Below are 14,874 nucleotides of genomic sequence, written 5' to 3'. Positions count from 1 at the left end.
AACTGGCAAAAAAACCTGCAGTCACTTCAGTTATTGTAAAAATTAAACTATTGCCTTATTTTTGCATTGGAATACCTCTCATGTTGTCATTTAATGAAGAAAAAGTTTTCTAAACATAGCAATCAGTGTGCCAAGATCACTGCAGATGTATCAGACAGAATTAATGACTGTAAAAGGCTGACAGACTTGTGCTTTGTCTTCTGTGAATGAAAACACTACTCTCCAGACCAGATAAAAATCAGCCTCTGCCTTTTTTGGCAGTCAGATCATAACAAGGCCAAAGTAATATTAAATCATTTATGAGGTTTTTAAGTTTAAATATCAAAGTGATATATATGCAAAAGAACTGTTATGACATTTGAATTTCAGCAATAGGCATTTTTTAGGCATTTCAAACTATGTAAAACCTGACATTTCAGTGTTTATACACAAAACCTGCTATGATACAAAACAACACCTCTCCACCAATACTTTGTCATTTAAAACTTTTTTGTTTGTTATACAGTCACATAGTTATATTTCAGTCTGCTGCAGAGCAGATTCTTGCCCAGAAACCTGTCATCCTTATGCAAATAGTAAAACTCTACTGTATATTAATTATAATTTTTATAGTGATCACTTTCAGTCTCCTCATTTCCCATAGTCAGTCTTTCATCCCCCTTATCATTCATGTAGAAATGTTCTTTTGACAGCTAAAGTATAGTACTTTTATGCAATGTTTTGATGAAGTGCACCAGAGAAAATGAAATTAAATGAACTAGACTATCAAAAAAAGGAAAACAACACAGGTGATATACAACTGTTCAGGGTATTATTTTCATGAGATATGGGAAATAACATGTACTGCTCATCAGTTATTCCATAATGTGTAATGCCTGTCTCCCCAACCTTCTAACAGCTGGGATTGAAATGTTTTGACATGATGATCTCTAGGTGGAAATACTGAAGGCGTTAAAATATAGATATAAATAGGTGATAATGAAGAACAAAATGTGTACCATTTTCTTGCAGTCATAGTTTGCAAATTAACAAGCTACTATTGATTTTTCTTTGAGGTCAATAACAGCATTTATTGATCTGAGAAGTTAATACTCACTGAGGTCAATATTATATCTCAGGGGTCAACAAATCTGGATACTGACTTCTATTTCCTGTCCATATATAAATATTACATAGGCAAAATGGACAAATTTAATCTTTGGAGATAAGAAAGCACTGTATTTGACACGATACAAACCCCCCAAAACATTAAAAGTTAAGAATAGAGTCTATTTGGATCATTTTCAAACTGTTTTCAAACACTCGAAACCTTATACTAAACTAGAGGTACCGGCTTCATGAACTATATCTTCAGTTCTGAACTTAATGTCTCCCAAGTACAGAAGGGTCACTCATGGTGTTATTTCCCAACACCCAAAATGAATCAGTTTTAGAGGCTACTCAATATCAAGTGGACATTAACATATTTTGCCAAATTAAAATAAAGCTAATAAGAAGTAGCCAAATAACAGTTGTGGACATTCTGATTTTTCTTATACCTCATTCTTTCCAACAGCAAAATCAAGAGGAACTTTCCTACTGCCTTCAATGAACTCTGGATCAGGCCCTTGTAAAATCACACTAAGTTTTCTTCTGATTTGTAGTTTGTTACTCAAGCATTCACACATCTAAAGAAAAATCAGAAGTGAGTAAATAGTCTCCTGATAATTTATACAGGCAAATATCAATGAAGCTCTAGCATACTCTTGGAAAATGACTGGGAAAGAAATACATTTCAGGAAATTTCAGGGAGAAAAGGAGAGTTTACAGCTTTTGGAAGAAGGGGCTAGCCATTCACAGTGATTACAAAGATGCTGTGAGGCTATGCAGGGCGGAAATCAGGAGGTCTAAAGCCCAGCTGGAAATTAATCTGGCTTCAGCAATCAAGGACAACAAGAAATGTTTCTATAAGTATGTGAACAGCAAAAGAAAGACCAGGCAGAGCCTCCATCCCCTGCTAGACGCAGGAGGAAACTTGGTAACAAGTGACAAGGAAAAGGCTGAGGTGCTTAATGCCTTCTTTGCCTCAGTCTTTAATAGCAAGACTAGCTGTATTGAGGGAATCCAGCCTCCTCAGCCAGAAGACAGAGACTGGGAGAACGACCCCCTCGCAATACAGGAGGAGATAGTGACCTACTGCATCACATAGACACACCCAAGTCTATAGGACCGGATGGGATACACCCGAGGGTGATGAAGGAGCTGGCTGGGGTGCTCATCAAGCTGCTTTCCATCATTTACCAGCAGTCCTGGCTGACTGGGGAGGTCCCGGCAGATTGGAAATTGGCCAGTGTGATGCCTATCTATAAAAAGGGTCGGAAGGATGATCCGGGAATTGACAGGCCTGTCAGCTTGACTTCTGTGCCCGGGAAGCTGATGGAGCAGCTCATCCTGAGTACCATCACACAACACATGCGGGACAACCAGATGATCAGGCCCAGTCAGCATGGGTTTATGAAAGGCAGGTCCTGCTTGACAAACATGATCTCCTTCTACGACAGGGCAACCTCCTTATTGGATGAGGGAAGGGCTGTGGATGTTGTCTACCTTGACTTCAGTAAGGCCTTTGACACTGTTTCCCACAGCATTCTCCTGGCGAAACTGGCTGCTCGCGGCTTGGATGGGCACACACTTTGCTGGGTAAAAAACTGGCTGGATGCCCGGGCCCAAAGAGTGGTGGTGAACGGAGTTAAATCCAGTTGGCGGCCGGTCACGAGTGGTGTCCCCCAGGGCTCAGTTTTGGGGCCACTCCTGTTTAACATCTTTATTGATGACCTAGACAAGGGGATCAAGTGCACCCTCAGTAAGTTTGCAGATGACACCAAGTTGGGTGGGAGTGTTGATCGGCTCGAGGGTAGGGAGGCTCTGCAGAGAGATCTGGACAGGCTGGAGCGATGGGCTGAGGCCAACTGTATGAGCTTCAATAAGGCCAAATGCCAGGTGCTGCACTTGGGCCACAACAACCCCCAGCAGCGCTACAGGCTTGGGGAGGAGTGGCTGCAGAGCTGCCAGCCAGAGAGGGACCTGGGGGTGTTGATTGACAGCCGGCTGAACAGGAGCCAGCAGTGTGCCCAGGTGGCCAAGAAGGCCAATGGTATCCTGCCTTGTATCAGAAATATCGTGGCCAGCAGGGACAGGGAAGTGATCTTACCCCTGTACTCAGCACTGGTGAGGCCACACCTCGATTACTGTGTTCAGTTTTGGGCCCCTCACTACAAAAAGGACACTGAATTATTCAAGCATGTCCAGAGAAGGACAACGAAGCTGGTGAAGGGTCTGGAGCACAGGTCGTACGAGGAGCGGCTGAGGGAACTGGGGTTGTTTAGTCTGGAGAAGAGGAGGCTGAGGGGAGACCTCATCGCCCTCTACAGCTACCTGAAAGGAGGCTGCAGAGAGCTGGGGATGAGTCTCTTTAACCAAGTAATAAGCGATAGGACAAGAGGTAATGGCCTCAAGTTGCGCCAGGGAAGGTTTAGACTGGCTATTAGGAAGCATTTCTTTACAGAACGGGTAGTTAGGCGTTGGAATGGGCTGCCCAGGGAGGTGGTGGAGTCCCCATCCCTGGAGGTGTTTAAGAGTCGGGTCGACATAGCGCTGAGAGATATGGTGTAGTTGGGAACTGTCAATGTTAGGTCAATGGTTGGACTGGATGATCTTCAAGGTCTTTTCCAACCTAGACAATTCTGTGATTCTGTGAAATGACAAGCCCATACAGGTATTTTTGCAGCTAGATAATCCATTATAACAAATGGTCAATAACGTAAGATCTCAAAATATGGGACTTACATATTAGATTTCTAAAGAATTATATTTGTGTGAAGAGATACTATTAAACTTACAGCACAAACAAGGCACAGTATCCTCATTACTAGCAAGCATTTAAAATGACTAACAAGGAAACTACAAAACTTTAATAATATTCAACACATTTGCAGAACTTTACAATTTAAGAACTTCTTATCATTATGCAAATCAGAAAATGTTATTTTATGTATAAAAAAGCTGTAACAGAAAGACTGATAGTCCACAAATTGTACAGAACTAAAACTGTTAATACTTAGACTCCAGACCTGTGTTGTAGATATGAGTGAAAGCAACGGGTCATTGGGTTATTGCAACAGGACATTTCTTTGACTATTTAAGCAAGCAAAGATTCAACACAACAGGAGACAATATAAAGCTATGTCCAGTGTTGTCAATATTTCATCTGCCAATATCAAAATTTTACTTCACATTTCATAAATTTACAAGACAAATATTCAAACATTCATTTCCTACCAAAACATAGTAGTTCCCACACAGAATGTGCATATAATGGTGCAAGTATGTAATGCCGAGCATTACAGATTCATAAAAGGTCTCATTGGTTATGAAAGGTCTGTTTTTAAAATATTGTAAGAAATATGTTTATGCAAATAACTATCTATGTATCTAAGAGGAAAATGAAGTAAAATAGTAAGCATTGCTCTTTACAAACATACAGAAATACACATTTGATGTAATTTAGAAGTGAAAACGTGCAATTAAATAATTGCAGTCAATCTCATTTTGAACCATTTGTTTAAATTACTTTCTTAACAAAACACTCACTCTGCATACCCATTAAAACATGGCAATTTCCACCAAAGGATAACCTTTCAAACTCAACTTTGTCCTTTCTGGGTAGTGAAGAGGATATGCCATACCTCCATGTATTTCTTTAAGGGCTGTGTAGCTTATGAAATAATGTTTTACTTGTTATGTGATTTTTTTTTTTTAAATTTTGAATTTGAAGCAACTTGTTTGGAAAAGGAGGTTAAAACATTGTTTCGTCGTTTTATTAGATGAATAAAACAACTCAAAAATATGTCTTCAACACGGGGAAAACCGTAAAGGTTATGCAAGCTTTTTTTTTCTTTTTCATTTTCATCATTTAGAAATGATGAATTTATTCCATAAATTTGGTATAATTTCCATTTCTGTGGGCCAGATTTTTAGAAGTATTTATAAGCGTTTTCTCCAAAGATGGAATTAAGTGTCTACAATTACTTCAGAAAATGGTAAAGCATGTCTATAATCAACTATGGCTTTCTTCCATCTGATTTCAGTACCTTACCTGCTTAATTAGTTCAGAAAAAGACAATGAATCCTAACTGCAGCTCCACAACTTATTATATTTGATCCTGAATCCTGAATATTTTTACTGAATTAAATTTCATCCTGTCCCACTATTATATGAACTTAAAACAGTAGAGTCGACTTGCTTGTTTTATAACAATCAATCCACTTCTTAACTCACCATGAACCAGCCCAAAAAAGTAACATTTTTTTTCTACATCTGCTGGGTTATTTATAATCTAAAATAATTAAGCACAATAAACTGGAATGACAAAAATTAAGTGTTAAAATTAACACTTACTCTACTATAAATAATTATGGTAAATACTTAATTTAGTACATGACATATTTAAAACTTATGTTTATGCTAGAATTTTTTTTGTGTAGAATATTTTATGGCGTATGAAATAAAAAACCCTCCACCTGACTCATTAACATTTGAGCAAGACTCTCACTCACCATTTTAAACTCATTTAAGAAAATATCATAGTTTCTAGACTGGATTTAAAATACATCCTCACCATAAAATTGAAAACAGTTAATTTTTAAAAATTAAGATAATGAAACAAAATTAATGTGGTATCTACATTTCATTCTTAACACTTCTCTGTTGGATATTTCACTACTGAGAAATATGACACTACAACAGCAAAAGCACTTACATACAGAGTAAAGCAAATATAATCACTCATTTTCACAAAATTTCTCACGATGGCATTCCAGACAATTATTGTAGCAGTCAAGTGCCAAGGCATTCAACACATGGAAAGCTTACAACACTCAGTTACAAAAATCAGATTAATACTTTCAAGATACATGTAATAAAAACATAGAATTATTGCTTCTCTGTGAATAATGAAAAAAGCAAAGACCGAACAGTCCACTTCATCTAATGGTTTTGTATGTTGCCTGTCGAGATCCTGCAAGAGCTAAACAGGAACCAAATCCCCAAATACATGAACACTCCAAAACCTTCACATTTATAGAGTCACAGAGGCCATAAAATATGGAAAAGTTCATCATAGTAAAGACCAGCCAACCAGATGTAAGAGATTACCTTTGCACCAATGTTTATCTTTGCAAGATATGCAATGTAAATTGTGTGATTTATTTCACAAAAATGCAAACCACAACAATTAGATACTCATGATACCTAGATTCAGACATCATTACACTGAGCTTGACCTCACTCATGGAAACAAGTTCTTATCTTGCAAACCCTTCTGGAAATGTACTAAGCAAAATAGACAACTTCTCTCCCCCAGCATGCATATGAATGCATGGGCACACACACACTTGCAATTCAATATGTAAATATTTATGCTCTGCCAATAACTGGGCATATTTACAACCATGAGCATTTATTACAATTGTGATGATTTGGCTAAGAGTATAAAATTTCATATAAAATTTTACATTTACGTTTTTGGAGCTAGTGAAGTAATATAAGGTAAATAGCAAATGGCAGAAAAACAACCACAATGTGCCAGACAGATGATGCTGGAAATTAGGAGCAAGGGAAGAGTTTGAAGAATATGGAAGGAACATAAAATCACAGAACCAGTAGAAGGACTCTCCATTAAACTAGATGAGTTAGTATGAAGAAAACAAAAGGCACTCTTAGCCAAGAAAAGATGTAGAGAAACGAGAACAGTCTGATGTGCCTAAGTGGCCTATGATAGACTGATATAAAATTGTAAAACTAGTTTTCAAAGCCACGAACAACAATTTTGTGGGTTTACAGTTCCTTACAACAGCTGGTAGCCAATAACCAGCAGTAGTTTCTCAAAACAAGGATGTAACAGCTCAGAAAATTAGCATGCTAGTTCAGAAAGATGACTAGTACTGCAGATCAGCAGTTGAACTCACTCTGACATGAAATCAAGCTAGACAGTAAACAGCTTCCTACATTGAACTCCTGACTCCTTCTATAAGAACGGCATTAATTTCAATTTTACAATGTATACATTTACATAGTAATCAAGTAAAATTCATATTATGGGCTATTAGGCCAAGATAAACCTCATTGTTCAAAAGCAAGACAGTACAAACAAAATCCAACTGAAAACCAATAAACTTTTGATTTAAAAAGAGAGATTTGGATGGCCAGTATTATTTGCAAAAATCAGAGGTTATGTCCTCACCTGACTCACATTACACAAGCAGATATTTCAACTGCAACTGGACTAAGTTTCCACAATGTTTAGTACTTATCAAATTTGCACGCTTGCACATGAACCAATTTGATAATTTTCTGGATTATAATTGCCAGTAATTACAGGAGAAAATATATTCTATAAGCAGGGTAGTAAAAATCATAAAATAGTACAGTATGACTTGAAATATATGAAGAAATATCTAGATAAGCTGCTCTTCAATCATTCCATACTGGCATGAGAACAATGTTTTTCAATCCTCTGCTTCTATGTTTCATTTCAGGACAGAAGTTTGGGCTTTTCTCCCCCCATACTTCAACCAAAAAAAAAAAAAAAAAAAAAAAAAAAGGTATTTGTGTAACTAAAACTCTTCAGTCCTAAGTTGTAAAAGGGCAGAATACTGCTCTTGAAAGATGATCTACCATGAAAACCCTTTTGATATTGACTTTACCTAGAAAAGCATGTTCAATACAGATAAATTTTTTTAATATTAAACTTTGTTCTTTAGTGCAATTGGAGGAAAACACAGTTAAGCCTGACAGGAAGTAGAGGTAGAAGGCTTCAAACAAGAAATATTAAAAAAAAAACCCTAGGATGAATTTTACTTTCTCAAGTCTAAGCTCATCAACTTTTCTTCTTGGTTTAAGTTATAATACAAAGAATCTTTGCCCAACAAGACCTCATGCTGTGCAAATTTAGCCATGCCCAGGTAGTGAAAAGTCTGTTAAAAACTTGAAAATCATTTTGTTTACTTAGGCACCAAAATAGTAATTCACCAAAGTCTGCTTTTTTCATGAAATATACAGCTTGTGTTCTGTGAAATCACCAAATGGAAGTAATTAAATTAGCAGGGTATTAATATATTTGAAGGTCAAAAGGTGGATCTCTTTTAAAGCTGAGCTCTTTTAAAGATTGTAACAGACTGACTGTCATTGCCAAGCCAGTATCACTTAGAATCAATTTCACTTGGTGAAAGTTCAGAAGTGGTTGTGGTACAGGATGGGAGCAAGAGGAGAAATCATGAATAAAAGGGAAAAGTGTCTAGGGACAATACTTCACGATTTGAATTTTACTAATTCAAGAATAACCAGCAGTTCTCAACTGTCTGAAACTTTTTGGACAATTTCTCTACAACTCATTTTTCTCAGGGAGAATATGAAACCTGATCAGAGGGCTTCTCAGGCCAACACGAGTTGAACATTTCCTTGCTAAAGGCATGACTTCACATTATTTGTCCACATACTGCAATGGGTTGTCTAGACAACCTATTTTAGATAAAATTCTGACATCTCTCACAGACACCCGAGCATGGTGGCCAAGAGTGTTGTGCAAATGAGGAAAGAGAATATATATATATGGAGAAAAGACGAACTGGTGGCTTTTTCCATTATCCCTTCACCAAACCAAGGTAGTTTGGAGACTTTACTTGGACTACTAGAAAAACCAGCTACTATTAATTCATCTTTTTATTTTTATCCTTATTTCTTTTATTTGCCTTGCCTGTTCAGAACTGGACAACAAACTCTAAAATGTTATCACAGGGAGGAAACCTTCCTGAGGCTAAGTAATTTCAAAATTGAAAGAAGCAGGTAATGTAACTTCAGACCAAAAAAAATAACTACAAACCTTGAAATCTTCACATTTTTATTAGGACAACAAGTCTTCAAAAGCTTTGCTATGGATTTAGGAATAAGCTGCAATGAATACCTTCATCAGTAAACACCATCTTATACCAGTAAATACGTTAGAGAAAGAGGGTCAGCACCAAAGAAAACTAGACTGAAATGCTGTTTTCAGTGATTCAGTAAGAGGTATTTCCTGTGAAACAGTCTATACAGTAGAGGTAGTCCAATATAGTGCTTGTAAAATAATGTTTTAAAAGTTATCTTCACAGTTCAGTTTATAATTCATATATTAATATTATTCACAGCTATTCTATGACAAGTGCAAGGTATTTGTGAAAACATACAGATTTTAGCCTGCATGATTATTTGTCCGGAATGCACATGGGAGGTACTTAAGCATAAAGTTTCAGGTATCTGAAACAAAATGTTTCCATCACTCTAGCATGGAATAAAAATTCACAATCTGAAAAACTGTTTCTATTACATATAATAAAGTATCTTTAAGAAGTTCTTGCAAGGCTTTGCTCATCCAAAAATCAGTCTTAAACAAACTTACTTCAACTGGATGTCTGTTCCTAACAAGACTGAAGTTGAGTTGTCCCATGGTTATGTGGCATAATAATGAATTCTTGCACATTAGTGAACATTAAAATAACCTGGGATTTCTTCCAGAACAGGGGACAAAATGGCCAAATTTGGATGAGTTTTTTTCCTACTATACCTTAGCAAATCTGTACTACTGAACAGATCTGACATTCCTTATTTGCTGCATTAATGGCATAATCCCAAACCTACTGAGGTGAAAGATAAGCATTCATTTTATTGGAATTCCAGCTGAAAGGTGCTGAGTACCCAAAAGATAAGCTTTTAATAGAAATGGTCTTACAATACTGCATAGACTGTGAAAAACTCTACAAAACAAGTTTTTCTCATCTCTTCAAAAAAAGTAGTTGGAAAAGTATGTTTTGGGCACTCCGAAGCAGTTAGACACCAGTACCTAAATAATGAAATTTCACCATTTCCTTACTTTATGGTAAGCACCTTATGTACTTGTAAATATATTAATATACTCAAAATATCTATATCCTGCATTTGAGACAACACACACAAATGCAAAGGGCCGCTGAACAGAGTGAAGACTTTGAACATTACTAGACGAGGTTAGGTGGGTTACTGGGTAAACTTTTCATGACCACAAACACGCAAGGCCCATACTGCTGTTGAATCAAATCTTTAAGAGGAAACACAGAGCTAAGGAAAATGGGGATGGTGCCAGAATTTGAATAAATATGTGCAGGAGTATCTGTATAGAGACAAAGTATTAAAGTGAAATCTGGAGCTAGAATTAGGAAGGTCAGAGCTGGGAAGGCTGGTGAGAGGGAGGGAAGGAGGAGGGGAGGGCCAGGAGGGAGGAGGTGGCAGATGTGAAGGTGGAGGGAGCAGCTCAGTGACTGCACAAGCAACGAAACAACAAGCAATATTCAAACTGAAGGTGTAATAAGCACTTTGCTGGTATCAACAACTACACTGTAAAAACTAAAAAATGGAATCTAAGTAGTTTGGTCTCTCCATGCCCTCTCGATGCTGCTTCTGCCTGTTTGTTACCAGGCAGCAGCACTATCCGAACATGTTTCCCTGCCATGACCATGCAGCTGGGATACTCCTGAGGCCTGACATCCTCAGAAACAAAAATCTCTCCCTATTTCTTCCTCCTCCCCACTTTAAAGCCCAGACTATGATGAAGGGCAGAGGGCTTAGAGAGGTAGGAATGCAATATGCCACTTCAAAATGAATTTCTGAAACAATAAACAGATTTTAATAGAAATCAGCCAGCAAAGAAAAAAATTATATACGAAACATGAAATACCATTGCTAGCAGAAGAAACAGGGATCATGAAAAAGCTTTCTCTGATGGTGACTGGAAACTGCATAAAAACTCATTTCACTGTAGAAACTTTGGATTAAGATTTCAGTAGAAAGATGTTCTGGCATATCAAAGAAACACCTGAGGAGGAGATATTGGTATATGCTCCAGAACTCAGAAGCCCTCTTTCTCTAATGAAAGGTTTTACATACTGTATTCACATATACATGTATGAATAATTCATTGGAGATGAAACAGGTGGATATTAAGTGTAAATATCTGGGACAGGAATAGACTTTTTTTTTTTTTATTTAATGCAAGAGGCACTAGAAGCAAGGTCGTGATTTTCAAAACTTGGTTTCCATTTCCATGCTCTTAGTTATTTGGAGCTCAAATGTAATTGGAATATGCATTCACCTGAAGACAGAACAGGGGTGTGAAGGTCTAAGTGATATTAAATAATGCAAGCAAATTACTAAGTATACAAAATTACAACACAACAGAAGCAACACCCTTTCTACTAGTCTAATGTAGCCCTACATGTATGGACATTAGGGTTTGCTATTTTGTTAAATTAACATTGGATGTTAGAGCCACTAAATTTTTTCTAAGCTGAGCAAACACTTTTTAGTTTGATCATAGCAAGGCTTGCTATATTGTCTACCTGAAAAGCCAACCTCCAGCTCTTGCAACTGTAATGGAATGGAATCAGTTTAGTGGATAAACTTATTTTAATTTTTATGGTTTCACATATTTTATATCAGCTCGGGTGTGCATCTTATTTATGACACCTGAATAGCACAACCACCCCATGAAATATGGGGGGAGAAGGTCCTTCAGGGCAGGTGCTAGGGGTGCATGCCAAATCTGGGGCATGCTGCTGTGGACAATGTACTAGTACCTCAAATTCCATTGCTCACATCTGGCAAGACACCTACTGGAGCTGTTTTAAAATAGCTTCCTACTCATGCTAAATTCACTGAACTTGAAGACTCCTGCCTTCAGAAGCCCTCTACAAACATTTCTTAACACACTTTCACTGATCCGCTCACTGTACTTTCAGTCAATTCTGCATCCAGATAAAACAATAACTAATATTATTTCATAAAGAAGTAAACACACCTCTTCGTCTAATGAAATTCTCATTTGCTCTCCACCTAGAAGGCTGCCAATACTTTGAAGTGGGTCTGACCATCTGCCTGTCAGTTAGGCTACCACTGCATTTATATATTCATGGCTCAGTCCAGAAAGGGAGGTTTGACTGTAGTTTGTTACAACAGGTGATAGCCACTGAAATTTGCTTGGATCCCTTAGTACTGAGAATTATTCATGTCACATAAGGGTGGGAAATAAGCTGTTGTGTCTCTTGCTCAGAGATATTTCTCCTTTAACTGTTTCAGAATTACATATTCCTGGGATTCCCAAAGACTAAGGAGGATTGGAAAAAACATCTTAAGCAACCTAAAGTTGAGATTCAGAAGGATTTTCTGTAAATGAAATGACAGCTTTTCTTCCTTTGATTTCTATTCTTTAAAACACCATGTTTACATATTACAAAAGGCATACAAAAACAGAAGCCAAGACAAAATTTTAAGAGTTGGTGCAAAGAATAGATCTATTAGCCACAAACTACAAACTCTTCTAGTAGCACAGATATTTCAGAGAGATCAGAGCCACAGCATAATATCCAATAATCATCACTCGTAGAGGCAAACTCAACACTTCTCAAATTACATGTACTGAAAGCTATAGAAATATCTATGGTTCATGAAGGAAAAAAACTAAATACCTGCAATGTAGTTTTGCCAGAAAGCCTTGAGAGCATTCAATTGTTGGATTTCTCTCTTACATTGTCATGAAACAAGGTGAAGTCTATATTATGTACACACCAGGATTTTTTTTTTCCTAGAAAGTATCTGGCAGTTGAGAAGAACTTACTGAAAGCGATTCAACTGCAGATTACAATGGTCCTCTACAACAAGATTTGCTCTTCCTCTCCTTGACAGTGTTTAACATTTGCATGCCAATTTTATCTCCAAAGATGAATGAAGCATTTTGAACTATTCCTCATTCAAAATACTCCTGTCTAAGCAAACATATCTAAGACTCAACAATGCAGGGGATACCTTATAATGCAATACTCTGCAGGCAAAATAAGGAAGTTCTAGAATTCAATTTGATGCTGTGCATCAAATGCAAGCATGGGGAAAGGAATTAGGAAATCTCCCCTTCCAAAATGGGAAGGATTTTGTGATTAATCAAGATTAATTCAACGGACTCTCCTGTTGACTGAAACCAGCAATATTCATGCATTTTAAAAATCTTTCTCATATTCTGAGGCTATATGGTCAGACTAAATTATCTGAAATTAAGAATACTGAGCTCTAGCATCATAAGTAATAAGTGGTGTTGGAAACGCCTGCTAATCAATGTGTAAACTTGCTTGTCTGTTCCTTACAAGCAAAGATGACAACATAAAACTAGAATAACAACAAGAAATATTTTTAAAATAGTATTTTGATTTAAAAAAAAGCAGATGAGTGCACTTTTCAGTGTTACCAGCTGTTATTAAAACTTCCCCTACTTGGTACAAACAATGGAGACCTTCAAGATTCAAAGAGCCAGTGGTTTTCCTGTACATCCTGAAAGATTTCCATCATGTGTGTTCGTGCCATACAACTCAGGCAATTAAAACACAAATGCTCTGGTGAACTTACTGGTCTACCAAATCAGCTTCTCAAATGCCTCTTTAATTTGCAACATATCCCTCTGAATATTCAGAATAACGTTCTTTACAGTAGGCCTTGAGTACTACAGAACTGGTTACCAACTGGTTACTAAAGGCTTTCCTTAGTCCTTCAGGAGGCTTCTGCACAGATTTAAGCATCCTCAGTATGAACAAATGATAGCCAACAAATTATGAAAGCCTGACAGTCAGTGTTGGATTGTGTCTTAGAGGTGGTGACATAAGTAGCATCCTGTTCAGACAGTACTGAATACCATGAATCAACAGCACCACTCAAAGAAGGAAGTCAGACCTTCCAACAGATCTCAGCTTCTAAGAACAACTGTACATAAGATGAAAGGGCTTATCAATTTAGAGATGCAAACAGGAAAAAAGCTTCCAATTTATCATGCTAAGTTTCAGGAATGATAATGTGAAATTGCATTAAATTAGTTATGTGATGTCAGATTAATCCTTAGATGATCACAGGGGCAGGTTAAAACAGTATATGTATTTTTGCTGATTAAGGTAATAAGAAAGACCCAAATGTGCCTTATTTTAGAGGTGAAAATCATCCAGCTTCATTACAATAAGCAACACACATATTCATAATTGTGAAAAGACACTACATAAATGGAATAGATACTTAAGGGTTGTCACCTCTACCTAATCCTCCTCACAGAATGGCTGCGGTGGGAAGGGACCTCCTGAGATCATCTAGTCCGATGCCCTGCTCAAGCAGGTTCACCTAAAGCCAGGACCATGCCCACCTGGATTTTGAATATCTGCACAGATGGAGGCTCCACAATTGTTTGGGCTACCTATTTCAGTGTTTGACCATTCCCACTATAAAAAATTATTTTCTTGTGTTCTGATGGAGTTTCACTGGTTTTAATTTGTGCCCGTTACCTCTTGTCCTGTCGTTGGGCATTACTGAGAACAGTCTGGGTCCCTCTTCTTCATTCCATCCCATCAGCTATTTATATACATTGATAAGCTCCCCCCAAGCATTTCCTTCTCCAGGTTGAACAGTGTCAGCTTTCTCAGCCTCCCCTCACATAAAAGGTGCTCCAGGCCCTTAATGCTCTTCATGGCCCTTTGCTGGACTCACTCCAGTAAGTCAATGTCTTGTACCATGGAGCCCAGACCTGGAAACAGCACTCCAGATGTGGCCTCACCAGTGCTGTGTAGAGAAGATTTTTATGCAACAAAAGTAATAATCAAGGCAAGACAGGGTCTGAGGAATCAACTCAATGAAGAACTGAAACTCCAAAATGGAATATTTTATTTTATTATGACACCCCAACACAGAATGATCATACAATAACTCCAAAAGCAAGTTATTTCATTGCACTGAATTAATCTAAA

General features: G+C 37.4%; 1 protein-coding gene across 6 annotated transcripts in view; it reads right to left on the bottom strand.

The window, feature by feature from the left end:
* Positions 1–14,874, bottom strand: part of VTI1A (vesicle transport through interaction with t-SNAREs 1A) — a 277,532-nt gene that overhangs the window by 193,609 nt on the left and 69,049 nt on the right. Inside the window, exon 7 of one of the 6 annotated variants that reach the window (XM_074875298.1) lies at positions 3,750–14,689. The exons of the other annotated variants lie outside the window; for them this stretch is intronic. Within the exon in view, the coding sequence (XP_074731399.1) occupies positions 14,595–14,689 (95 nt within the window). The 3' untranslated portion in view covers positions 3,750–14,594. Of the gene's footprint in view, positions 1–3,749; positions 14,690–14,874 lie in introns of those variants that run through there. 6 annotated transcript variants of the gene reach the window in all.

The sequence above is a fragment of the Strix uralensis genome, chromosome 7 (genome assembly GCF_047716275.1).
Source record: "Strix uralensis isolate ZFMK-TIS-50842 chromosome 7, bStrUra1, whole genome shotgun sequence".
NCBI lineage: Eukaryota > Metazoa > Chordata > Aves > Strigiformes > Strigidae > Strix > Strix uralensis.
The sequence above is the reverse complement of the archived record's forward strand: the minus strand, read 5'-3'. Positions and strand labels throughout refer to the sequence as shown.